The sequence below is a fragment of the Microcaecilia unicolor genome, chromosome 4 (assembly GCF_901765095.1).
Source record: "Microcaecilia unicolor chromosome 4, aMicUni1.1, whole genome shotgun sequence".
Lineage (NCBI taxonomy): Eukaryota > Metazoa > Chordata > Amphibia > Gymnophiona > Siphonopidae > Microcaecilia > Microcaecilia unicolor.
In genome coordinates, this window is record NC_044034.1 from 124,891,771 (window position 1) to 124,917,990 (window position 26,220).

General features: G+C 45.2%; 1 protein-coding gene across 1 annotated transcript in view; it reads left to right on the forward strand.

The window, feature by feature from the left end:
- The window catches only part of DIS3 (DIS3 homolog, exosome endoribonuclease and 3'-5' exoribonuclease), an 80,540-nt gene that overhangs the window by 3,838 nt on the left and 50,482 nt on the right, over window positions 1-26,220 (forward strand). The window contains 7 exon segments of the mRNA XM_030200620.1: window positions 1,035-1,192; window positions 3,285-3,286; window positions 7,242-7,302; window positions 7,304-7,428; window positions 7,522-7,595; window positions 20,727-20,838; window positions 20,841-20,896. Coding sequence (XP_030056480.1) covers window positions 1,035-1,192; window positions 3,285-3,286; window positions 7,242-7,302; window positions 7,304-7,428; window positions 7,522-7,595; window positions 20,727-20,838; window positions 20,841-20,896 — 588 coding nt within the window.

Here is a 26,220-nt window from a genome sequence, read left to right on the forward strand (position 1 = left end):
AATGCAGTAACTAAGTAATATGCAAATAGACTGGGCATGAAAACTAAGCATCAACATTGGAGGGCATACACCAAATGTATGCGGTGGGTACATAGGTTTGCACTAGCAATAGCTATATCTTATACACATGTCTGAGCTCAAAATATTTGTATCGGCACCTGTACTGGAATACTATTCTGTGCATAAAACTTTTTGAAATGCCAATATTTATGCGCGGAACAGTATTCCAGCCTATGCGCAGATGTACGCACATGCAACTTGAGGTGCTGATATACATTTTTGTGCTCAGACCTGTGTGTGCATGCAATTCAACAGTCCAGAACATTGCTCTTTGTTCCAGCACACCTCCACCTCAGTTTTCTATTTTTAGTCCTCCACCTCAGTTCTCTATTTTTAGTTCTACCCTTTATGGAATACAGAAAAAAATTTAGGTTTTTACATGTTTGCAGTGAAGAGAAGACATGGGTATGAGCTACCCACTAAAGCTAACTGCAGGAGAATGAGCTCACCTTGTACACCTCCACAAAGCATTATAGCCCCAGCATTACGGTCAGCCTTTTGGTCTGCGTCCTTTTCTGAATCTGTTCTGAATAGCTAATATCCTCATTACAATGATATTTAAATGTGCCGTGCACTGGTGTCTATGAGAGGCTTTGCACAAAGTTAGCTCATTCACAAATCCCATTTTTGCATAAGGCATCTACAAAATTGTGTGTTTAAACTTACCAGTCCACAAAGCCTAGCACACTTACTTTATTAATTTGATATACTGGTTTAGCTTCCCTCTTTTATTTACATTAAGGGTTCCAGTTTAGGAGAGTCGATGTAGATTTTTTTTCAGAGATTTCAAGGTTGTACCATCTCTAAGAGTGGGATTAAAGGCCAAATGAGATTTTTCAAACAGTGTGTCTGTGGTATAAATATGGAAAGATTTAAAAGCTGTATTGCTTTACAAAAGGGAGAAAAAAAGGAAGGATAAAATGATGTATACCTTTCTTTGGTGTCTGCTTGTTGAACTTTATTGTATCTTTTAGATCGATATACTTGAGGATCCCATTATTCAGAATGTGATCGTGCTGCAGACTGTTCTTCAGGAAGTAAGAAGCCGGAGTGCACCAGTTTACAAGAGAATTAAGGATGTAGTTAGCAAGCCTGAGAAACATTTCTATACCTTCACTAATGAGCATCATAGGTAATACTTTTTGTTTTTAATGAATTTCAAATATTTCTTACAAGCATAAACTTGCAAATGAAAAAGAAAATGTTACAAACAATAAGATAATAATAACTGTTAATGCAGAGGAAAATCAATACACACGCTAGCACACCTTAGTAAACAGGGCTTATAGTTAATTGTTGAGGGTCAAAGAATATGTAATTCTGACCCCCAATTTTAATCAAACATTTACAAGGAAAACAGAGGAAGAAAAGATCACCCAGTTGTTGAACTTTAGGACGAAGCAGCAAAAACTGTTGCTGCCTTTTCTGTGTTGCCTTAGAAACATCAGGAAAAGTGTGTATATGGGAATTCATATATACACAATCTTTAATCTTGAAAAACATACGCATAAGCCAGTTTCTATCAGATTCAAGCACGATCATTACTAGCAATATTGTAGTCGTTTGTGAACCAGCAGAATCAGATCTTTCTAAAAATTGTGTCAAATCAAGTTATCCATAGAAATCTGAGAAGATAGCAAATGTTCCTCAGAAACATTTTTCTTTGCCATAGGAAGGTAATACATCATAGGTAATACTTATGCATTCAGAAGTAGTTCATAAGTAGTAAACACGAAGGGCCCTGTTTTTACTAAGGTGCGCTGGCGGTTTTAGTGCATGCACAGAATTAGGGCGCGCTAACTGTGTAGGTGCCCATAGGAATATTGTGGGCACATACACAGCGCGTACTAATGGTTAGCGCCCGCTAAAAGCAGTAACGCACCTCTAGCGCTTAGTAAACAGGGCCCTAAGTTTCTACATTTTGAGATTTTTCTTTTGATTTTCTGATACTGTCATTCTCCTATATAAGCACACAACTATGGAACGCACTACCAAACGCCGTGAAAACTACATATGACCACCTAAACTTCCAGAAACTACTGAAAACTCACCTGTTCAAAAAGGCATACCCGAACGATCCAACTTAAATGCCTCAACTCTGCAACACAACAAAACTAAAGCTCGTACTGGACATAAATTAACTCTTCCTCCTTATGATTCCTAAATCTGTCTGTCACGCATGAACTTTATCACAACCTCACTCTTGTTCATACCAATATTGGCGATCGCCTCTACGGTACTATATAAGCCACAGTGAGCCTGCAAATAGGTGGGAAAATGTGGGATACAAGCAGTGGTGTGCTGGAGCAGGCTCTCACAGGCTCGCAAGAGCTGGTTGTTAAGTTTTTAAGAATTTTGGGAACCGGTTGTTAAAGTAGGGCCCTCCATGGCTACTTTAAGAACTGGCTCCCAAAATGTGGGCTTGGGCCCCCTGCTGAATTCTCTTTTACTTTGCTGGTGGGGATGCTGAGCCCTGCCAGCCAAGTAAATAGACTACTGCTGCTCCCCGCTCCTTGTTTCCAGCTCTGGGCAGCAGGCTGAGACTTCTCGAGCATGTGAGAGAAGTTCCAGCATGCTGCTCAGAGCAAGACGTTGGGAGCGGTGGCAGTCCATTTATTAGCTGCCAGCAAAGGTATGCCTAGCGTGCCCGCACGAAGGGAGGGAGGAGAGAGAGGCAAATGTTGCTCCCCCCGGCCACTCCTGGCCCTTCCAACTGCAGAGCTGGCTACGTCCGGAGAAAGAGCCTGTTGTTAAAAATTTACCAGCACACCCCTGGATACAAGTGTAGCAAATAAATAAATAAAATATTTACTACTGAAAAAGGTGTGAGCAAAAATCCAGATAAATAATATTTGGCATAGTAATAAGATCTTGCAAGAACCTGTTGTAAATATATAGGAAAGATACTTAAAAGTACTGTGCATGAAATAGGTTTTTCACGATTTTTAACTTAAAAAGTTTTAAACATATAAATCGTAAGCAGAATCTCGAGTGATATATATCTGAGTTCACATGAGTTAACTCAAACTTATTTAAAGACAATTCAATTTGGTCTTAAATACTGCTAATATCCCCTATTTAGGGTTCAGTGTGGTTTTACAGCATTAGTGGAACAACAGTTACAGATTTATTGGTATGACATTGGATGAATACATTCTTATTGGTTAGCTATAGTGTTATAAAGTGATACAAGGTACGGTTATAATCTGTGTTAAATGTTCCAGAGGTTTAGGGGATCGATCATCGATGAGTATTATATTGCAGTCTTTGGGAAGAAGAAGGTTTTTAGCTTTTTCCGGAAGCAGAGGCAATTATTCTCCGCTCTGCTAGTCGGAGGAAGCAAGTTCCATAATGAGATTCTTACCATTGAAAAGAGTGAGAAAGATCTTATGAGGTCATTTTCCTTTGTGAAACGGTGGGGCTAGAATCTGTTGCTGTTTTAGTCTGTTGGAGTGAACAATGCATATAGATGAGATGTTAATCTAGAGTGCAGAGGTAGTGCCTTGAAGGATCTGAAATATTAGGCAGGCAACTTTAAACTTAGTCCTTTTAGCTATTGGTAACCAGTATAGTTTAGTGAGGTAAGGTGAAGCGCTAGTGAATTTAGGCCCAGATGCATCAACCATACATAAAAAAATCAAAAATGTTAAAGTGTTTACTGAAGTTGAAAAAACGAAGAATGCAGTAAAAAAACAAGTCCCATATGTTCGGTTCGGTAAACGAAAGTCTAATGCATTAAAGAAGTGTAATCCCGTCATTAATCTGCCCGTAAAGCATGCGCAGAGCAGCCGAGCGTTATGCTGGCTGCTCTGCGCATGCCAAAAAACGTCGAAGAAGCTGAGGATCGGGAGGGGGCAAAGGCGCGCGTCAGGAGCGTCCTGTATGGACGCCCTTGCCCCCCCCCCCCCCCCGCCCAAGGTCGACGCTGCTCCCCGCTTCTCCCTGTATTAAATAAAAAAAAAACTCAAAACTGTAGCAGCCATGGCCCCCCTCTCTTCCTCTCTCTCTGTTTCTCCTTCTCCCACAGCTCCGCCTCCCGCCATTCTCCGCCCCGTGCCCCGCTCCCCTGAGGTCGTCGCCACCGCTCCCTCCCTCCTACCTCCGTAGGTTACTTAAGTCAGAGGAGGGCGGGCCCAGGAAGAAGGAAGGACGTCGGAGGAGGCATCACTGATCGCCGATCAGCTGTTCTTGCCCATGCAGCGCCTTCACACAGAGGTGAGAGGCGCTGCGCGGGCCCGGTAAGGTGGAGGAGGGGAGCGGCAGCGATGACCTCAGGGGGCGGGGCATGGGGGCGGAGGATGGCGGGAGGCGGAGCTGTGGGAGAAGGAGAAATAGAGAGGAAGGGAGGGGGGCCGTGGCTGCTACAGTTTTGAGTTTTGTTTTGATTTTTTATTTAATACAGGGGGAAGCGGGGAGCAGCGTCAACTTCGGGGGGGGGGGGGCAAGGGTGTCCATACAGGACGCTCCTGACAAGCGCCTTTGCCCCCTCCCGATCCTTTTTTGCTTTTTGGAGTTTTTTTTTTCAATTTTATGCAGGGGGAAGCGGGGAGCCACGTGTTTGTGTGGGTTTTTTTTATTTCAAACATGCCAGCTTGGATTTTTATGCTGCAGGGAGAAGCGGGGAGCAGTGTCTGTATGACAGCTCAGCCCTTAACGACAGCTCTGACCTCACGTTAAATATATCACGGTAAATGATTCATTGCAATCGTCGGTATGGTTAGTGCATTGCGAATTGTTCACATTTCAATTGGAAGGGACTCGTTTGCATTCCGTTTTCGTTAGCTGCTAGTGTCGTCGGAAAATGGCCTTTAATGCATGCTATGGTTGAAAATTTCTTCGTTAAAGGGTCGTTAAAGTTTTGTGCATCTGGACCTTATTTAGTTTGAAAATTAGCCTTGCCGCTGTGCTCTGTATGATCTGTAGTTTTTGTTTTTTTGGGGGGGGGGGGGTTTGGAGGGGGCGGTGGTTAATGTTTGCAGTTAATGCCAATAAATAGGGCATTAGATTGTAAGCTCTTTGAGCAGGGACTGTCTTTCTTCTATGTTTGTGCAGCGCTGCTACACCTTGTAGCGCTATAGAAATGCTAAATAGTAGTAGTAGTAGTAGCATTGCAATAGTCCAGATTTGATAGGATTAGCATTTGTACCAGTAGTTCCAAAGGCTTTTGATCAAAGAGTGCCGTGATTAGACGAAGTTGTCTCAATTTAAACATTGTTTCTTCCAATTTGGTTGATGTGGGGTGTGAATGATAGGGAGGAGCCTAGGTTGATTCCAAGCACTCTGGCGTCTGATTCATCTTGGAAGGTGATGTTGTTGGGTAGTGTTATTGAGATTGGGACCTCATCAACTTGATTCCGGAACCAGAGAATTTTTGTCCTTTTGGGTGGTGAATTTCAGTTTGTTAGGCTCAGGTCTGAATGGTATTATCCTGATCATTGCTGGTTGGGTTGGGGTCTTGGTGTGAGGATGTCGGAGGTAGGAGCATGATGTCGTCCATGTATGATAATGGTAGTTCTCAAGACAAGAGTCTAATGGAAATCTGCACATATTTATAGCCACATACCTGTAACACCAAGCTGTGTATGAGCATATAGATATAATCTAGGTTTCAAAATATTTATTTTTTTAAGGGTTTTTCTTCTTCCTATAGATCTGTTGCCCAGTTTTGTGGTTAGGACCATAACAAATCTCAGATGCCAGGTTGCCATGATGCCTAGAAATTGCATTCTAGTGCCTAGGAATATGGTGGTGGTTTATTTTAATATTCATGGCTGCTGAAAATACCACTACTCCTATAATCCATGCAGCTTGGCTCTCGACAAGTGAAACACACGGTGCAGGGACTTTTAGCTGGTCTCGCCTCATGACAACTGAGATTGTGAGACCAGCTGGAAGTTCATAGATTACAGTCTGAGATCCTACATGTGTGATTTGGATTATACAGCAGTGCTATGCAGCAGCAGACAGAAGTGAGATGTACTGAGCCTTAGCTGCCAGGGATTAGGGATAACTGGTTTATGTGAGTATGGGGAGGTGAGGAATTAATACATGAGAGAAACTGGGTAAAGATTGGGGTGGGGACTGTATGAGAGTGAGAAAGACAGGAATCCCAGGCCATGCATTTTCAGTTCTACGTAAAATATTGGAGAGAATTTCATATCCTATAAACGAGCTCAACAAATCCCAGGTGCCAGGTTACCATGGTGATTAGAAATTACCCTCTGGCACCCGGGATTTTCTTGCCTTGGTCTTGAAAAGGACCCATTTGCCTGACGCAGGCAACCACAGCTCACCTGACCCCATGCTGCCCAAAACTGTAAGGCAATGGAGCAGAATTGTTGCACCCTATCGAATACAGTCGCATTACCACTAGACAGTTGTTAAGCGATAGAAGATGGGCAGGCAGGAAGAGGGCACACTTACACAGTAGCCACTTCTGCCACCTACCTGGGTCTCACCCACCATAAGAGTGTTGTGTCCTTCCCTGTCTTCTCTGACTAGCTGCTCATCATGGCCCAACTGCTGTGTGTGTCGTCCCAGCAGGAACTTCTTGTTCTCCACACCATGTGGTTCTCTAGTTTGAGCTGTGCAGTGCAGGAATTCCGGTGGTCTCGGGGTCCCAATTCTCACAAGACCAGCACCAAAGTTCTGCATTCGCTGTTTAGACTTTGAGGTGCATGGAACAGGAAGCTCCTGTTCACAGATGACAGTTGAGCAGACCTGGCCAGAGGAAGGATGAGACTAATGAGGGGGATGAGACACGGTATGGGAAATTTAGTAAGTCAGACCCTAAAGGAGCTGTGGTAGACCTCTCCCCTTCCCCCACCCTGCTCTTCAGAAGATGGTTGGGGAGGCAGGAGAGATCCTCAGCACTGGTTTCTTAAGTTCAAAAGAGATATATTGGTGCCTGCTGTAGACAGCTTTGACTTTGATACTATGGTGACTTGGTTCTTTTTCTTAGTATGACACATAGCTTTAACCAGTGTCATACAGAATTGTTTAAGTGTTTATTTGATTTCTTGCCACACACAATGTTTTTTCCCTATGTCCATTTTTCTTACGTTCCCCTAGAGAGCAATACTGCACTTGTTTTTGAGATATTTCCTGGTTAAATATACAGTGGACCACCAGAATATATTGATACAGTTAATCTACTTAGAATTTTATTCTCTTTCTTTTAGAGAACTACATAGAGCGAGAGCAAGGTGAAAGTGCCAATGACCGTAATGACAGAGCCATCCGACAGCATAAAATGGTACAACGAACACTTAAGAAAAGACAGTGGGGAGGCACTGCAGGCAATTCTAATAACAAATGACAGAAGGAACAAAGAGAAGGCTGTAGAAGCAGGGATAACGGCATATACTTGTAAGCATGAGCATTATGATTTCTCTGTCCTTCCATGTTCTAGGGGACCATCCTTTGTGGCTGTTGAGTGAAATGTCTTGTTTTCATTTGCAGGTGAAGAATACATAAAGAGCTTGATAGCTAATCCTGAACTAGTTGATCGCCTTGCTTGCATCTCTGATGAGCAAGTATGTGTATTTTATATATATATATGTATGCATATTGTAACCAGGTCACCCTTCCAGGTGGGAGCCGGGGTCGACCCTGCTTAGCTTTCACTGGCTTCCGTCCGCTTTCCTAGCCAGCCACCGCACTTTTGCTCTCTCTCTCTCTCCACCTTGCCAGCTGCGGAGAAACTCAGTCCCACTCCGACAGTAAGAGCAATCCAAGTTCTTTATTGTTACAGATGTCAGCCTTATTGAAACACCTCCAACCATCAGCAAACTTCAATTCATTTCCAATTACAGGCTTTTGTTTTAAATCCTCCCCATACCTCCAGCCTCACTATCTTCACAGCAGATAGTTTTGGAGATTTAGCTGGAACCACCTCCTCTCTCACCTCCTACAGTTTAAGTTCCAAAATGCACATGCCTTTCTGTTTTAAATCCCTTCCCACCTTCCACAGCACTACCTCTTGGGAACAGACAATATGGTAGCAAGTTGTGCTTTCCAGTTGCTTCCCCACTGCTTTGCTCCCAGCTTCCCCCACCTCCACAACCGGAGCAATGCTGAGGCCACTAAAGCTCTCACCCTGTCTGCACGGGTTAGAGCCAAACCACCCACCTCCATACATTCCTCCTTACCTTCTCCTTCTACCTCTTCTTTATTCCACTCCATCTCCTCCTCCTCCCCAAGCTCCACCAGCTGTTCCCCATCTCCAGGATCAGACCTCATCTCCCAGTCAGTCATTCCTCTCTCCCCCTCCTGGGAGTTTAGCTGACCCTGCACTGGCTTCTGGGGAGTGCAGTTTTTCTCCTGCATTACAGCTTCCCTGGCAGTTTGATCCCTAGAGGGCACACTGCTCTCCTAGCTGGGCTGAATGACCGGGGATGATGCCTGCTGAAAGAACCACTATCCCCTTTCCCTCGCACCCGCCCTCCGGAGTGCTCACAATATTCTTTGTTAGAATTTGTAAATGGTTGTAGTGATACCTTGTGCTCAGTGTGCTGCTGCAGCTAAGAAAGCAAATAGAATGTTAGGTATTATTCTCCGAGGACAAGCAGGCTGCTTGTTCTCACTGATGGGTGACGTCCTCGGCAGCCCCTCCAATCGGAATCTTCCTAGCAAAGTCCTTTGCTAGCTCTCGCGCGCACCGCTCGCCGCCGCGCATGCGCGGCCGTCTTCCCGCCCGAAACCGGCTCGAGCCGGCCAGTCTTCTTTCGTCCGCACTCAGTACGGCTGTGTTTTTTGCCGTGGTGAGCCCCGGAGAGTCGACCTCGCGCGTCCGTTATTTAATCGACGTGTTTTTTCTTCGGAAAAGTTTCTTTTCGTTCGGAAAGTGCTCCGGAAACCCTCTTGGGTTTCGTTTGCCCCTTCCCGTATTTCCAGTTTTTGCCCCGGTAAGTTTTCTTTCGTTGTCGGGGTAGGCCTCTTTTCGGCCTCGGTCGAGATTTTTCTCCCTTAAAGTTTTGGTGCTCCAAATTCGTCATTTCGGATTTTGACTTCGCCGGCGTGATTTTTCCGCCCATGACATCGAAGCCTTCCAGCGGCTTCAAGAAGTGCACCCAGTGCGCCCGGGTAATCTCGCTCACTGATAGGCACTCTTCGTGTCTTCAGTGTCTGGGGGCCGAGCACCGTCCCCAGAACTGTAGTCTGTGTTCCCTCTTACAAAGGCGGACTCAAGTAGCGAGATTGGCCCAGTGGAACGTTTTGTTCTCGGGCTCTTCGTCGGCATCGGCACCGGGGTCATCGTGTGCATCGACGTCATCAGCGTCCAGACCTTCTTCCTTGGCTGCCAGTGCATCGAGTGCATCGAGGCATCGGCCCTCTGCATCGGCGCCGAGACATCGGATAGCTGCATCGACGTCGGTGGTACCGGGACCTCGTCTCCTGATGTCGTCGGACGGTGGTGCATCGTGTGGAGTGCAGGTGAGGGCTGTCCATTCCCCTGCTGGTGGCGGTGAGCCCTCGGGTGGGTCTCCTCCTACCCTGAGGGCTCCTGCGGTACAGCCCCCCCGAGACCGACCTCCTTCGGCCTCGGCCCCGAGGAAGCGACGGCTGGATTCTACGTCCTCCTCGTCGGTGCCGGGGAGCTCCGGTGACATGCTTCGGAAGAAGTCGAAGAAGCATCGACACCGGTCCCCTCCCCGCGTCGGCACCGAGAGCTCTGGGTCGCCGAGGGAGTCGGCACCCAGCAGGCATCGGCACCGAGAGGACCGCTCACCCTCTGTTCAGGAGGTGTCGATGCGCTCCACTCTGGACAGCCCGGAACAGCCTCCACGCCCGGAACAGGTTCTGACGTCGACGCCTGCATCGACCTCCATGCCTTTCTCTGCAGCCGCTCTGAACGAGAGCCTCCGGGCCGTTCTCCCAGAGATTCTGGGAGAGCTGTTGCGCCCTACCCCTCCGGTACCGGCGGTGCTTGCGCCTCCGTACCGTCGAGCGTGGCGCCGGCTGGCCCATCGCCCGGGGTGAGGTCCCCGACGTCGGTACCGCGTGCGATGCCGACTGCGGCCACATCCCAGGAGGGCTCCCCGACTACGTCGGCGGAGGGAGCTTCGCCGATGCGGACGAGGGAGTCTACCTCTCGACGCCCCCATCGTGGACGTGGCTCCACGGAGTCGAGCCGGGCACGGTTGCAGACGCAGGTCCGTGAACTTGTGTCTGACACCGAGGGTGAGGCCTCGTGGAGGAAGAAGAAGACCCCAGATATTTCTCTGACGAGGAGTCTGAGGGTCTACCTTCTGATCCCACTCCCTCTCCTGAAAGACAAGCTTTCTCCTCCCGAGAGTCTGTCTTTTGCTTCCTTTGTCCGGGAGATGTCTACGGCCATCCCCTTCCCGGTGGTTGTGGAGGACGAGCCCAGGGCTGAAATGTTTGAGCTCCTGGACTATCCTTCTCCACCTAAGGAAGCGTCCACTGTTCCCCTGCACCATGTCCTCAAAAAGACATTGCTGGCGAACTGGACCAAGCCTTTAACTATCCCCACATCCCCAAGAAGATCGAGTCCCAGTACCGGATCCATGGGGACCCAGAGCTGATGCGCACTCAGTTGCCTCACGACTCTGGAGTTGTGGATCTGGCCCTAAAGAAGGCTAAGAGTTCTAGGGAGCATGCTTCGGCGCCCCCGGGCAAAGACTCTAGAACCTTAGACTCCTTTGGGAGGAAGGCCTACCATTCCTCTATGCTCGTGGCCAAAATTCAGTCTTACCAGCTCTACACGAGCATACACATGCGGAATAATGTGCGACAGTTGGCGGGCTTGGTTGATGCTCTTCCCCCTGAGCAAGCCAAGCCTTTTCAGGAGGTGGTCAGGCAGCTGAAGGCGTGCAGAAAATTCCTGGCCAGAGGAGTTTATGACACTTTTGATGTTGCGTCCAGGGCCGCTGCTCAAGGTGTGGTGATGCGCAGGCTCTCATGGCTGCGTGCCGCCGACCTGGAGAATAGAATCCAGCAGCGGATTGCGGACTCGCCTTGCCATGCGGACAACATTTTTGGAGAAAAAGCGAGCAGGTGGTAGAGTCTCTCCACCAGCGGGACACCGCATTCGACAAGTTCTCCCGCCGGCAGCCTTCAGCTTCTACCTCTACAGGTAGACGATTTTTCGGGGGAAGGAAGACTGTTCCCTATACTTCTGGTAAGCGTAGGTACAATCCTCCTTCCCGACAGCCTGCGGCCCAGGCTAAGCCCCAGCGCGCTCGCTCTCGTCAGCAGCGTGCGCCTCAGCAAGGCCCCGCGCTCCCCAGCAAAAGCAAGGGGCGAGCTTTTGACTGGCTCCAGCAGAGCATAGCCGACATCCAAGTGTCAGTGTCGGGCGACCTGCCAGTCGGAGGGAGGTTGAAAGCTTTTCACCAAAGGTGGCCTCTCATAACCTCCGATCAGTGGGTTCTGCAAATAGTCCGGCAAGGATACACCCTCAATTTGGCTTCCAAACCTCCAAATTGTCCACCGGGAGCTCAGTCTTACAGCTTCCAGCACAAGCAGGTACTTGCAGAGGAACTCTCCGCCCTTCTCAGCGCCAATGCGGTCGAGCCCGTGCCATCCGGGCAAGAAGGGCTGGGATTCTATTCCAGGTACTTCCTTGTGGAAAAGAAAACAGGGGGGATGCGTCCCATCCTAGACCTAAGGGCCCTGAACAAATATCTCGTAAAAGAAAAGTTCAGGATGCTTTCCCTGGGCACCCTTCTCCCCATGATTCAGCAAAACGATTGGCTATGCTCTCTGGACTTGAAGGATGCCTACACTCACATCCCGATACTGCCAGCTCACAGGCAGTATCTGCGATTTCAGTTGGGCACACGCCACTTCCAGTACTGTGTGCTACCCTTTGGGCTCGCCTCTGCGCCCAGGGTGTTCACAAAGTGCCTAGCTGTGGTAGCAGCGGCACTTCGCAGGCTGGGGGTGCATGTGTTCCCATATCTCGACGATTGGCTGGTGAAGAACACATCCGAGGCAGGAGCCCTGCAGTCCATGCAGATGACTATTCGCCTCCTGGAGCTACTGGGGTTTGTGATAAATTATCCAAAGTCCCATCTTCTCCCAGTGCAGAAGCTCGAATTCATAGGAGCTCTGCTGGATTCCTCGGACGGCTCGCGCCTATCTCCCAGAGGCGAGGGCCAACAACTTGTTGTCCCTCGTCTCGCGGGTGCGAACGTCCCAGCAGATCACAGCTCGGCAGATGTTGAGATTGCTGGGCCACATGGCCTCCACAGTCCATGTGACTCCCATGGCCCGTCTTCACATGAGATCTGCTCAATGGACCCTAGCCTCCCAGTGGTTTCAGGCTGCTGGGGGTCTAGAAGACGTGATCCACCTGTCCACGAGTTTTCTCGAATCCCTGTATTGGTGGACAATCTGGTCCAATTTGACTCAGGGACGTCCTTTCCAAATTCCTCAGCCACAAAAAGTGCTGACAACGGATGCGTCTCTCCTGGGGTGGGGAGCTCATGTCGATGGGCTTCACACCCAAGGAAGCTGGTCCCTCCAGGAACGCGGTCTACAGATCAATCTCCTGGAGTTGCGAGCGATCTGGAACGCTCTGAAGGCTTTCAGAGATCGGCTGTCCCACCAAATTATCCAAATTCAGACAGACAACCAGGTTGCCATGTACTATGTCAACAAGCAGGGGGGCACCGGATCTCGCCCCCTGTGTCAGGAAGCCGTCAGCATGTGGCTCTGGGCTCGCCATCGAGGCATGGTGCTCCAAGCCACATATCTGGCAGGCGTAAACAACAGTCTGGCCGACAGGTTGAGCAGGATTATGCAACCTCACGAGTGGTCGCTCAAACTCCCGAGTGGTGCGCCAGATCTTCCAAGCGTGGGGCACCCCCTTGGTGGATCTCTTCGCATCTCGAGTGAACCACAAAGTCCCTCAGTTCTGTTCCAGGCTTCAGGCCAATGGCAGACTGGCATCGGATGCCTTCCTCCTGGACTGGGGGGAGGGCCTGCTGTATGCTTATCCTCCCATTCCTCTGGTGGGGAAGACTTGTTGAAACTCAAACAAGACCGAGGCACCATGATTCTGATTGCTCCTTTTTGGCCGCGTCAGATCTGGTTCCCTCTTCTTCTGGAGTTATCCTCCGAAGAACCGTGGAGATTGGAGTGTTTCCGACCCTCATCACGCAGAACGAAGGGGCTCTTCTGCATCCCGGCCTCCGGTCCCTGGCTCTCACGGCCTGGATGTTGAGAGCGTAGACTTTGCCTCTTTGGGTCTGTCAGAGGGTGTCTCCCGCATCTTGCTTGCTTCCAGGAAAGACTCCACTAAGAGAAGTTACTTCTTCCATTGGAGGAGGTTTGCCGTCTGGTGTGACAGCAAGGCCCTAGATCCTCGCTCTTGTCCTACACAGACCCTGCTTGAATACCTTCTGCACTTGTCTGAGTCTGGTCTCAAGACCAACTCTGTAAGAGTTCACCTTAGTGCAATCAGTGCATACCATTACCGTGTGGAAGGTAAGCCGATCTCAGGACAGCCTTTAGTTGTTCGCTTCATGAGAGGTTTGCTTTTGTCAAAGCCCCCTGTCAAGCCTCCTACAGTGTCATGGGATCTCAATGTCGTTCTCACCCAGCTGATGAAACCTCCTTTTGAGCCACTGAACTCCTGCCATCTGAAGTACTTGACCTGGAAGGTCATTTTCTTGGTGGCAGTTACTTCAGCTCGTAGAGTCAGTGAGCTTCAGGCCCTGGTAGCCCAGGCTCCTTACACCAAATTTCATCATAACAGAGTAGTCCTCCGCACTCACCCTAGTTCTTGCCAAAGGTCGTGTCGGAGTTCCATCTGAACCAGTCAATTGTCTTGCCAACATTCTTTCCCCCGTCCTCATTCCTGCCCTGCTGAACGTCAGCTGCACACATTGGACTGCAAGAGAGCATTGGCCTTCTACCTGGAGCGGACACAGCCCCACAGACAGTCCGCCCAATTGTTTGTTTCTTTTGATCCCAATAGGAGGGGAGTGGCTGTGGGGAAACGCACCATATCCAATTGGCTAGCAGATTGCATTTCCTTCACTTACGCCCAGGCGGGGCTGGCTCTTGAGGGTCATGTCACGGCTCATAATGTTAGAGCCATGCTGCGTCGGTAGCCCACTTGAAGTCAGCCTCCATTGAAGAAATTCGTAAAGCTGCGACGTGGTCATCTGTCCACACATTCACATCGCATTACTGCCTGCAGCAGGATACCCGACGCGACAGTCGGTTCGGGCAGTCAGTTCTTCAGAACCTGTTTGGGCTTTAGGATCCAACTCCACCCCCCGAGGGCCCTGTTTGTTCTGTTCCAGGCTGCACTCTTAGTTAGTTGGTAAATTTTTTAGGTCAATCTCAGTTATGTCCTCGCCGTTGCGAGGTCCAATTGACCATGGTTGTTGTTTTGAGTGAGCCTGGGGGCTAGGGATACCCCATCAGTGAGAATAAGCAGCCTGCTTGTCCTCGGAGAAAGCGAATGCTACATACCTGTAGAAGGTATTCCTCCGAGGACAGCAGGCTGATTGTTCTCACAAACCCGCCCGCCTCCCCTTTGGAGTTGTGTCTTCCCTTGAACTGTATTGTCTTGCTACATACTGGACTGGCCGGCTCGAGCCGGTTTCGGGCGGGAAGACGGCCGTGCATGCGCGGTGCGCGCGGGCGCGCGAGAGCTAGCAAAGGACTTTGCTAGGAAGATTCCGATTGGAGGGGCTGCCGAGGACGTCACCCATCAGTGAGAACAATCAGCCTGCTGTCCTCGGAGAATACCTTCTACAGGTATGTAGCATTCGCTTTAGGAAAGGAATGGAAAACAAAAATGTGGATGTTATAATGCCTTTGTATCACTCCATGGTGCGACCGCACCTCGAATATTGTGTTCAGTTCTGGTTGCCGCATCTCAAAAAAGATATAGAGACGTATTTTCAAAGCACTTAGACTTCCAAAGTTCCATAGTAACCTATGGAACTTTGTAAGTCTAAGTGCTTTGAAAATGAGCCCCATAGTGGAATTAGAAAAGGTGCAGAGAAGGGCGACAAAAATGATAAAGGGGAAGGGACAACTTCCCTATGAGGAAAGGCTAAAGCGACTAGGGCTCTTCAGCGTGGAGAAAAGGCGGCTGAGAGGAGATATGATAGAGGTCTATAAAATAATGAGTGGAATTGAACGGGTAGATTTGAAGCATCTGTTTACGCTTTCCAAAAATACTAGGACTAGGGGGCATGCGATGAAGCTACAATGTAGTAAATTTAAAACGAATCTAAAAAAATGTTTCTTCACTCAGTGTGTAATTAAACTTGGGAATTCTTTGCCAGAGAATGTGTAAAGGCGGTTAGCTTAGCGGAGTTTAAAAAAAGCTTTGGACAGCTTCCTAAAGGAAAAGTCCATAGACCAGTATTAAATGGACTTGGGGAAAATCCACTATTTCTGGGATAAGCGTATAAAATGTTTTGTACGTTTTGGGATCTTGCCAGGTATATGTGACCTGGATTGGCCACTGTTGGAAACAGGATGCTGGGCTTGATGGACCTTATGTCTTTCCCAGTATGGCAATACTTATGTACTTATGAATTCCCTGTCCCTACACAGCTTTTAAGAAACTTCATTAAAAAGTGTTATGCTTCACGACTAATGCCTAGTTATAGGAGCTATTTTGGGGTCTGGAGAAAATTGGAATCTGTTGGTTGTGATGCATTTTAAAGACCAATAAAAAAGACATTTGACATAAAGCTTTTGAGACCACATGGGTCCCTTATCCAGATAGTGCTTCACAGGTAATGTGCATACCAGGGGAAGTAACTGGCCCTTACACTTATCAATTGCAATGCGGACTATACTTTTTAAATCTTTGAGAAGCAAAAGAACTTGCTTGTTTAATTGTTCATATGTAGATATATCACTAAGTCTTTTTTTATGGGGGTGGTAGTTTTTTAAGGGATTTTCTGTAGGTAATGAGATGGTTTATCTGCTGAGAAAGCATGCATATTTATGTCCGGGGCAAAGGAGGCATAAAAGCTTTTGAGACCACATGGGTCCCTTATCCAGATAGTGCTTCACAGGTAATGTGCATACCAGGGGGAAGTAACTGGCCCTTACACTTATCAATTGCAATGCAGGACTATACTTTTTAAATCTTTGAGAAGCAAAGAACTTGCTTGTTTAATTGTTCATATGTAGATATATCACTAAGTCTTTTTTTATGGGGGTGGTAGTTTTTAAGGGATTTTCTGTAGGTAATGAGATGGGTTATCTGCTGAGAAAGCATGCATATTTATGTCCGGGCAAAGGAGGCAGTGCTAAATGAAAGCTGGAGCATGCCGACTAGGATAAGTATCAGAATTTAATTTTTAATCCTAACGGAGTCCTTTTTTTTTTTTTTCTTATCATCTGCGCCAGACCATTCCCGATGAGTGGGTAATATGCACTCTTACGTGGCAGAGGAAGGACTGAGAACTATTGAGGCTTGATGTCTAGAGGGATGTTCAGAGTCCTGGCAGGACATTTCTTGTGGGGCTTCTATGTTGGTCTGGGGAATTCCACCCTCAGTGAGTACTGCTTTGGGTACTTCACACTCATCAGAGATGGTCTGAAGCAGACGATAAGGAAGGAGAAATTAGATCTTACCTGCTAATTTGCTTCCTTGAATCTCTTTAGACCAGTCCCGAACCCCGCGCAGGAGGAGTATGTCACCTGGGATGAGGTGCCTGATGCAGCTGCTGTGATGTCGCAGCCTCGTTGGTTGGATTCTGGTGTTCTTTTCCTTCTGGGGGTTCCTGAAGGGACTTTAGTTCTTTTATGTTTTCTGTTTCTGGGTTTTCTGATTCTTCTATGGTGCTTGGCTATTCGAAATACTGAGCAGATCAGAGTTGCCATAGCCCCTCATACAGGTGTCGCTACTCAATAGTTCTCAGTTACCTCTGCTGGTGGGAGTGCATATTATCCATTTGTCAAACTCATTGGGAATGGTCTGGAGAGACTCATGAAAGCAAATTAGCAGGTAAGATCTAATGTCCTCCTTACCCTGCATACTTTGCACTTGCAGAATAGGAGATTTCCAGTTGTGCTGGTTGGCAGACAACTTATGTTTAAAAGGAAACTCTACAGGGCCATTTTCCTTTTAAAAATGTAATAGAAATAAAACAAAACATAAAAAGCAAATAAGATGATACCTACTTTTTTATTGGGCTAACTTATTTTCTTTTCTATGTTTTGTTTTATTTCTATTTGTTACCTTTAAAGTGGACTAACTTGGCTACCACATCCTTTTAGAAATGAAATTGCAGGCCTGTGGACACCAGTAGTCATGGCCAGTAGTGAATTCCCTGTAAGTTATGGCAGAAAGACTCAAAATTATCTTCTATAAGGCTAATAGCTGCAATATATCCAGTTAAAACAAAACCAGTTATGTTCAAATATGCAGGTAATTCAAGCAGATGAAAATTACAGTATAATATTAATCAGATAACCTAATTTGGATTACTTTAGGATAATTTTTATCTAGACATAGCTAGTTATCTTTGTCCAACTAGCACCTAATATTAGGACTGTCAAGTTGGAAAATATCGTGCTTCTGACTTCTAGATAAAATTGGTTATAGGCCCTGAGTTAACTAGACGAATCTTTTGAATACCGACCCATTTATGTTTAAACCATCTCATCTGACATCCACTACTAAGCTCTACAGTTTGTTCCTCTTAGAGATTCTTTGTGCTTGTCCCATTCTTTCTTGAATTCTTGATACTGTTCTCATCTCCCCAATTTCTGCCAAGAGGCTGTTCCAAATGTAAGTTTGTACCTGAGGCACTGGAGGGTAAAATGGCTTGACTAAGAGCACAATACCTGTATATCTTCGAGGAAAGCAACATTGGAACCCTGGTTTTCAGCCTGCTAATCCAACCACTAGGCTAGGGTTTCTCAACCCAGTCCTCAGGACACACCTAGCCAAACAGGTTTCCAGGATATATGCAGTGAACATGCATGAGATACATTTGCATGCACTATCTCTGTTCTATGCAAATTTATCTTATGCGTATTCATTGCATATATTTATTGGTAAACACTCTAAATATAAAACTGGGAATTTAAACCGTCTCAACTCAAATTCTAAATACCAAAAAAAGTTTGAAATTATAGTTTTGTGGGTGTATCACCTTGTAATTCTAAGATACACAACCGGAATCATTTCTAATAATCAACAGGGAACCTCAAACCTCCTAATAGGGAACATACTTCAAAATTGCACCATCCACTATTTTCTCAAGGAGTAGGATTCTATCACCGGTTCCAGTGAGGAGAATAAGAGAGAAAAAAAAAACCAAATGCAAAAAACTCATGAATACATGAGAAAAACAGATGGTATAAAAACTCTCCCTCTCCTTCACTAATTATAGAAATTAACAAGATGAAACACCTCCCCTCAAAACCACCAAACCGGTAATGAACCCGGTAAATCTTAAAGAACCCCAAACACACACATCAATTTAAAGCCTGTACCCATAATGTTTAAAACTAACAAAGCTAACCGGCCAGTTTCTCAAAGTGTGAAGGAAAAATACCCAATCAATGTCTCTCAAAATCACCTTATAGCCCACATTATCCAAATTTACATATCCAGTTCAATGTGGCTAACAATAATCATACATTCAGAATTTAAAGATACAGAAGTGATGGTATGATGAAGCAAGATTTGTAGGCACTAAAGACAGCAATACTAATATATCAGTTACGTTAACAGCTTAGTATAAGAACTTGTTGAAAAGGAAGGCTTTCAAGAATTTACAGGTCAAGTAGTTGCTGGTAAGTCTGACTTACATTAAAATAGAGTTCCCAAATGCGAAAAATCTCTTGCCAGTGCGGACTTACACTTGATATTTTATAACTGGGTAAGTGTAACATGAGATAATCCCTTGCACTTGGTATGGCATTACAAGTGGGAAGTTCTACCATATCCAGCATGTAGTCTGGTGCAACCCATAAATGATTTTGTAAATGAAAGTACAAGTTTTAAATATAATCCTCACTTTATAGGGAGCTGATGCAGTTCAATAGAAGTGAGGACGCCGTGTCAAATTTGGCAACTCTATAGATTAGCCTTGTTGCTGTATATAATGTTGTTTGTAGTTTCTTTGTAAGACATTCCTTAATTCTTAAATATACGACTTTGCAATAGTCAAGCTGTGAAAGAACTCGTGATTGTACCAGTAAATCAGAAAGTGGTTGTCTGAAAGAAAGGTCTGGTTCTTTTTAGTCTTTAGAAGGTCTTGAAAGCCTTGATGACTACAGATTAGGAACTGATCCATGATGAACCCTAGTACTTTTTAGTTTTGGTTCGAGTGGGTAGATTGATTGTAAATGTATTGTACTCAGGTATGCTGGGAGGGTTAGATATTATTAAGAATTTAGTTTTGTCTCTAAGATGAAAGGTGGATGCCCAGTTCTCCATCAGATCCAGTATCTCCCGGATAGTATTCAGGATATCCTGGTTTTGATTTTTAAACAGTACGTAAATGGTGACACCGTCAGCATGCACGAATGAGTTAAATCCTTTGGCTTCAAGGAACCAACCTAGTGGTTCCATCATAATATTAAAGAGGATAGGAGAAATGGGGAGCACTGAGGCCTTCCACAATTGGGAACCAAGCTGAAGAAGTAGTTCCTAACATTTTAACTTGATGTGCTCTAGATTTGAAGAAACCCTCAAACCACTTATATACTGCTCCACAGATACCTAGGTTGTCTAGTAGTGTTAGTATGTCGTGATCAACAACATGGAAAGCACTTGACATATATTGTGAGATTATTTTATTTCCTGCGCTCACCACTCTTTTGAATTTGGATAGAAGTGTAGTAAGCACTTTTTAAGTACTATAAGTTGGTCTGAACCCAGATTGTGTTTATATAACAATGAAAAGTGGGAGATATTTTCCATTAACTGTTTAGCAGTAGTGTTTTTGGGTGTAGAAGTTAGGATTATGTTACCCTTTTCTTCAGGGAATATGCCTGTGAAAGAGGTCAGTTAAGGAATCTGGAGCTGTGGATAAAATGTAGCATGGACAAACATCAGGGCTGGTGGTTGGGAGGTGGGGATAGGGCTGGGCAGACTTATACGGTCTGTGCCCTGAAAAGACGGGTACAAATCAAGGTAAGGTATACACAAAAAATGGCACGTGAGTTTATCTTGTTGGGCAGACTGGGTGGACCGTGCAGGTCTTTTTCTGCCGTCATCTACTATGTTACTATCTAATGTGCAGTGTGAGCGAGAGTATCTATACAGGAAAGCTCTAACCTCAAAGCTAGAGGGAAGGCTGAAGCAGGACCAAATCCTGTTTGCTTTAATATTTTTATAAAAATGTAACGTGATCTCAAGGAATTTATCAATATCCCTTTGTCATCAATAAAACTTTGTCAGGGCTATGAATGACTTTAAACAGATATAAATGTTGGTTAGGCATACAGGTATTGCAATTCTATGGGCTTCGACGGCAGATTTCTACAGTCCACCAGAGCATGCCTCTCTTAAGCCTCAGAAGTAGCACCCTTTCTGAAATCACTACTCATATGTATGTTATAATCTAATCTTTACAAATAAGGTTTCTAAAACTTACTCCATTGTGTATGTGTGCTGTTACTAATTAAATTGTAGCTGAGAAAGTGATATCATCTTCCAGATATATAAAATCTTTGCTTCGTTTTTTTTTTTTCACCAGAATGAAATACAAGGTGGAAGAGTTATTTTCTCAGAGCACATTCCTCTTTCCAGGTTGCAGCAAGGTATCAAATCTGGCACTTATCTTCAGGGAACTTTCAGAGCCAGCAGGGATATTACCTGGAAGCCACAGTGTGGATACATGGAGATGCAGAAGAGAACAGGAGGCAAGTGCAGGTGGTGGTGTGTATATGTCAAGAACTAAATTACATAAATGGGTAACTGAATTCAGAGGGGTAGTTGCCTGCATTGCCCTTATTGTACATTAGTTTACTGCAGCGCTTGCTACATAATAATAAAATGCAAAGCCTTTCATTCTTGTGCAAATTATGTTACACAGTTTGCGTTGAACTTTCCAGCTGCATTATTTGTGGAAAAAATATTGCCAGCTTTTCTACCCCGGGAACATTGGACCACTATTCCACGGTCCAATGCTCCTGGGCACCATCTTATTCGTTTATCGTAAACAGCACGTTTTCCTGATGGAAATTCTTGTTTTTATTTCTAAGCATCATGATCAGTTTGCTCAACACTGTCTTGTGTCTGCATACCAGGAGGTAATCTCAAGAAAAAACGTCAAAAGTGTTGTTCCAGTTGCAATCTAAAATTACGCAGAAAACATTACTGGTGCTAAATGCATTCTTTTATTATATTGTTAGTGTAAACAAGAAAAAAAAACAAAGGAATCGCTCCAGCAGTAGTACAGGTATACTGATAAACCTCCAAGTTAGCTACCCAGGAGAGAAAGAAAGAGAGAAAAAATAAAATATGTACAGTAAATTAACTCCTTGGCAAAGACGAATCGAGATGGTATACCTAATCAAAACAAAACCTAAAACAATACAGAAACATAAAAATAAATGAAGATACCTACATATCCAACAGTGAGAAAAGGAAACGTTCCAAGCCTTTGTAGTTGCAGAAGATCTTTCATTTTAAAATATCAGTTAAGGTATTGTAGCCTTCCACTGCTCGACCACAGGAGTTATCGTACTTTCTGTGACACCCAAGGCTATAAGAGTCTGGGAGTTTTGTTAAATTTAATTAAAACTTTAAATGTCAAAATCATTAATTAAAAATGTACCTCTCTCATGTTGGCAGGTGACAGTAAAGGTAAAGTACTAGTTCTTCTAGTAATCTTAGTCAAAAACTGAGTAACTGTATATTGAGCTTCCTGGAACCACTTCTGTAGTGTTCGTGGAAGACCAATATACAAGGCATTACAATAATCCAATGAGCTGATAATCTGCAGTAAAACTGCAGGAATGGGGAAAATTTCAAAGTTTTACCGTGGGTGCAAAAGAGGTTATTTCCCCGCCCACAGGAGCAGTAATAACCCCTGCACCCGCGGTACAACAGAAGCCTACCCATGGCTGTAGTTTGGGGGGGAGGGGGGGCATTACCCCCCCCCCCCCCGGTGCAATGCTGCAGGCAGCTCTTCCCGTCCTCAGTTCCCGGACAGGCTTCCTCTTCATTCGTTCCTCCCCCCCCCCCCCCCCCCCCCCCCGCACGCGTTTAAACCTTTTATTTTCCTCGCAGCGACAGCAGTGAAGCACACAATACAGCGGGCTCGCCTCCAGCCTTGCCCTTCCCTCGATGTCCCGCCTTCTTGCGATGATATATTTCCTGTTTCCACGAGGGCGGGACACTGTGAGGGAAGGGAAAGGCTGGAGGTGAGCCTGCTGTGTTGTGTGCTTCACTTCCGTCGCTGTGAGGAAAATAAAAGGTTTAAACGCGCGGGGGAGGGGGCAGGAAGGAACGGAAAGGAAGGCTGTTGGGGAGCTGAGGGAGGGCAGGGAGAATCGCTGGACCATGGGAGGGGAGGGGGAGAGAAGAGATAGCTGGACATGGAGGGGAGGGGAGGGCAGGTGGAGAGAAGAGATCGCTGGAGAGGAGAGGAGAATTGCTGGACATGGATGGATGGAGGGGAGGGCAGGGGAGAGAGGACAATTGCTGGACATGGATAGGTGAATGGATGGAGCTGGGGACTGATAGGGTGATGAAATCCAGTGAGGGTTGATGAGGGCTAATAGGATGGGAGTGAGGGCTATGGAAGTGGGTGAAAAAAGATAGGGGTTTAGGGGACTGGATTTAGTGAGAGAGACAGAGGGAGCAATGGTAAAAGCTAGTAGGTAGAGGAGAAGTGAAACAGAGACTAAGGTGAGAGAAAGGGGGATAAACACAAATAAGGGGGGGGGGGGGGGACGTGAAATGAAAGGTCACTGCCAGACAGATGTAGAGAAGGAAAGGACAAAACCAAGAGGAGAGAGAAGAAATGGAAACGCCACGTGGAAAAAGAATTTGTGACACAAACGTAACCAAAGATTGTAACGGACATACCCTAACTCTTCCTTCCCTCATTAAAGTTCTCCCCAAATTGTCTTTACCATACATGGTCTCACTCTACCACTAATATCACCTTGACTCGTAACTTGTATTTGTTCATACTGAAATCGGTTAACGCCGAGTACGGTATCATGCAGCCACATTGAGCCTGCAAAGAGGTGGGAAAATGTGGGATACAAATGCAACAAATAAAAATAAAATAAAATTTAGAGAAGACTGACACGTGGGAAATGGAAAAGAGACTGGGACCAGCCCGATTAGAAAAATAAAGTGCTCGAAACAACAAAGGTAGAAAAGAAATATTTTTATTTAATACTTTTAAAGACTGAGATGTGCCTACTTTGTGAAATGTACGTCTTTTCTATTTTTGTATTTTGCAGAGTGCAGGAGAAAATACATTTCTGTTTCTCTTTTACCAGTGTTTACCTGGCTTTCTTGAGGGAGATCTCTGTTTCAGTTTTTCTGTGGCTCCCTGTGTTGTATAGTGAGAAAAGAATTAAATGTCTTGGAATTGTAGAATATTAGAAAAATTAGTACTCATTATTGCTTGTTATGTGAACGAATATCCCATCACTGTTTCATTATTGCTTGCCAGACCAGTCCAGTATTATTACATTTTAAGGGCATTTGTTTTAATTCGTGTAAGCAGTCCTTACATGCACATGATTTTGCTTTTTAAACCCAAAGGTAAATCTTAAGTGTGGTTAAACAGCGAGGCTTCTGTGGATAGGGGCAGAGTTCGTGGGACGGGGCAGAGACGGGATAGAGGTCGGGGTGGGGACGGGGACAAACTTTGTTCCACGTCATTCTCTACTTTTACCAATATAAAGATGTTTCCCTGTAGCAGCAGTATCAATTCCCCTTATGCTATGTGACAGCTTTTTCTTTTTTCACTTTTTACTCTGTTTAACTTTCTTTGTCTTCTTTGACAAGCCCCTGCAGTTGACACAGACTCACCACAATGTCAGTTTATTTATTTAAAGACACATATATATATACTGCAATTCTCAACTTCTAAGCAGTTCCCAGTAAAACAATATCAGAACAATGATGCAATTAATGCCATCAACAATACACTGTATGAAAATTAATCGCGTCATTAAACATTGTAAATTCTGCTTGTTTCGGGCCATATTTTTAGAAACCGTCCACCTGTAAATGGCATTTACATGTTTATATTGCATACATGTGTGAATACTAATTTCAGAAAGCCACTGTTTACTTGTGGAGATTCACACCAGTCAAAGGTTCAGGGGAACATGATGGGCAGGATATAATCTACATGTGCATTCCTCATTTTACAAAGGGAATACACTTCAGGTTTTAATCCAGCTCAATCCCATGTAGTTTATTTCCACCTCCAAGATGAAACTTAAGTTTAAATTGCAGCCTCCCTGCTTAATTAGCAGTCCTTAAGCATATAGATTTGTAAAACAGTTAACAAAATCTCATCGAAACTGCTGGGTCTGTGTCCTTCATTCGTTTAGTGTATATTTGTAAAATAGCTCCTCTGGTTGCACATGCCAGCAGCTACATGTACACTCCTGCAAGTATTTCAGAAAAATGTCAGAATTAATCATGTCCTGACTAGGATGTCTCAGTTTCGATCTTTACGTAAGCGGGGTAATTCTATATGGTGCACCGTAAGTTAGGCACAAAAACGGAAGATAACAGTAGTTAAGCACCGAAATGGGAGTGAAATTTATTTATTTATTTATTATATTTGTATCCCGCACTTTCCCACTAAAAGCAGGCTCAATTCGGCTTACATAGTAATAGGTAACACAGAATTTTGTTATGTAAAGTAGGAAATTAAGTATAACATAATAGAAGGATGGATGGGTAGGTAGGTAGAGACAGGTGATAGAGGAGGATAAGGTGGGAGATAGATTCTGGGTCAATGTTGTTTTCTCTTCAGTATATGTAAGGTAGATGGGTTCATGAGATTAATCTGGGTCTTTTGGGTAGGCTTGTTTGAATAGATGGGTTTTTAGTGCTTTTCTGAATGGTAAGTGGTCATGGGTTTCGGATAGGTCTAGGGAGAGCGTTCCATAGATGGCTGCCCAGGAAGGAGAAATTGAATCCATAATAAGTTTTGTACTTGAGACCTTTACAGCTGGGGTAGTGAAATGGAAGTTCGGTGTAAAAGTGCACTTAGACACTGTTCTATAACAGGGCGCCTAAATGTTCTTGCACGTAGCTACAAAGAGGGTGTTCACCTGGCAGGGGCATGGGCATTCCCACTATTCTTGTGTGCGCTTTATAGAATTCCCGCATTTACATGCGCAAGTGCTACAATTTAGGCTCAGTCATTGACTTGTCATAAGTGGTCACGCCTAAATTTTGGTCCCCGTCTCATCTGCCCGCAACCTCGGAGTCATCTTTGACTCCTCTCTCTCCTTCTTTTTTTTTTTTTTTTTTTTTTTTTTTTATTGAAATTGTTATCAAATAAACAGCTTACAAACTGCCAACATTTCAATTACAATTTGCTTTTCATTTGTTAAATTCCCCCCCTGATCAACCATATCTTACCCTCCCTCCCTACCCAGGTGGTGACTGAGTGTAATCATTATATTGTTCATACAGTGTCCATATCTTATTAAAAGATAGTACGGATCCTCTTCGCATGGCTGTTAGCTTGGACATTTGGTAAAGAAAGTCTACTTTCCTAGTTACCATCTGTAAGGATGGTGTCTCTACTTGCTTCCACTTTCGAGCCAAGCCTATCTTTGCAGCTACAAAATATTGAATCGCTAGTCTGTGCTGCCAGCTTGGTATGGACGCTGGCCGGAAATGAAGCAAACAGTTCTCCGCTTTCCATGCAAATGTGCTCTGCAGTATGCTGTTAACCAGTTCAATTACAGCTTTCCAATATATCTTTACTTTCTCCGCAAGTCCACCAAATGTGGTAAAATGATCCCCTTTGTCCACATTCTCTCCAACATTGCCCCGAGACTCCCGGGTACATCTTATGGAGGCGTTCAGGCGTGTAGTACCACCAATACAATATTTTAAAACCCATTTTCATTCACTGATTGTGCTAGTGATGGCTTAAGTAAGTATTTGTAATTTGCTTTCCATTCTGTTTTGGTGATGTGGTCTGTAACGCATCTTCCCACTGGCTTGATAGCGCATCTGTGGGTCAGTGG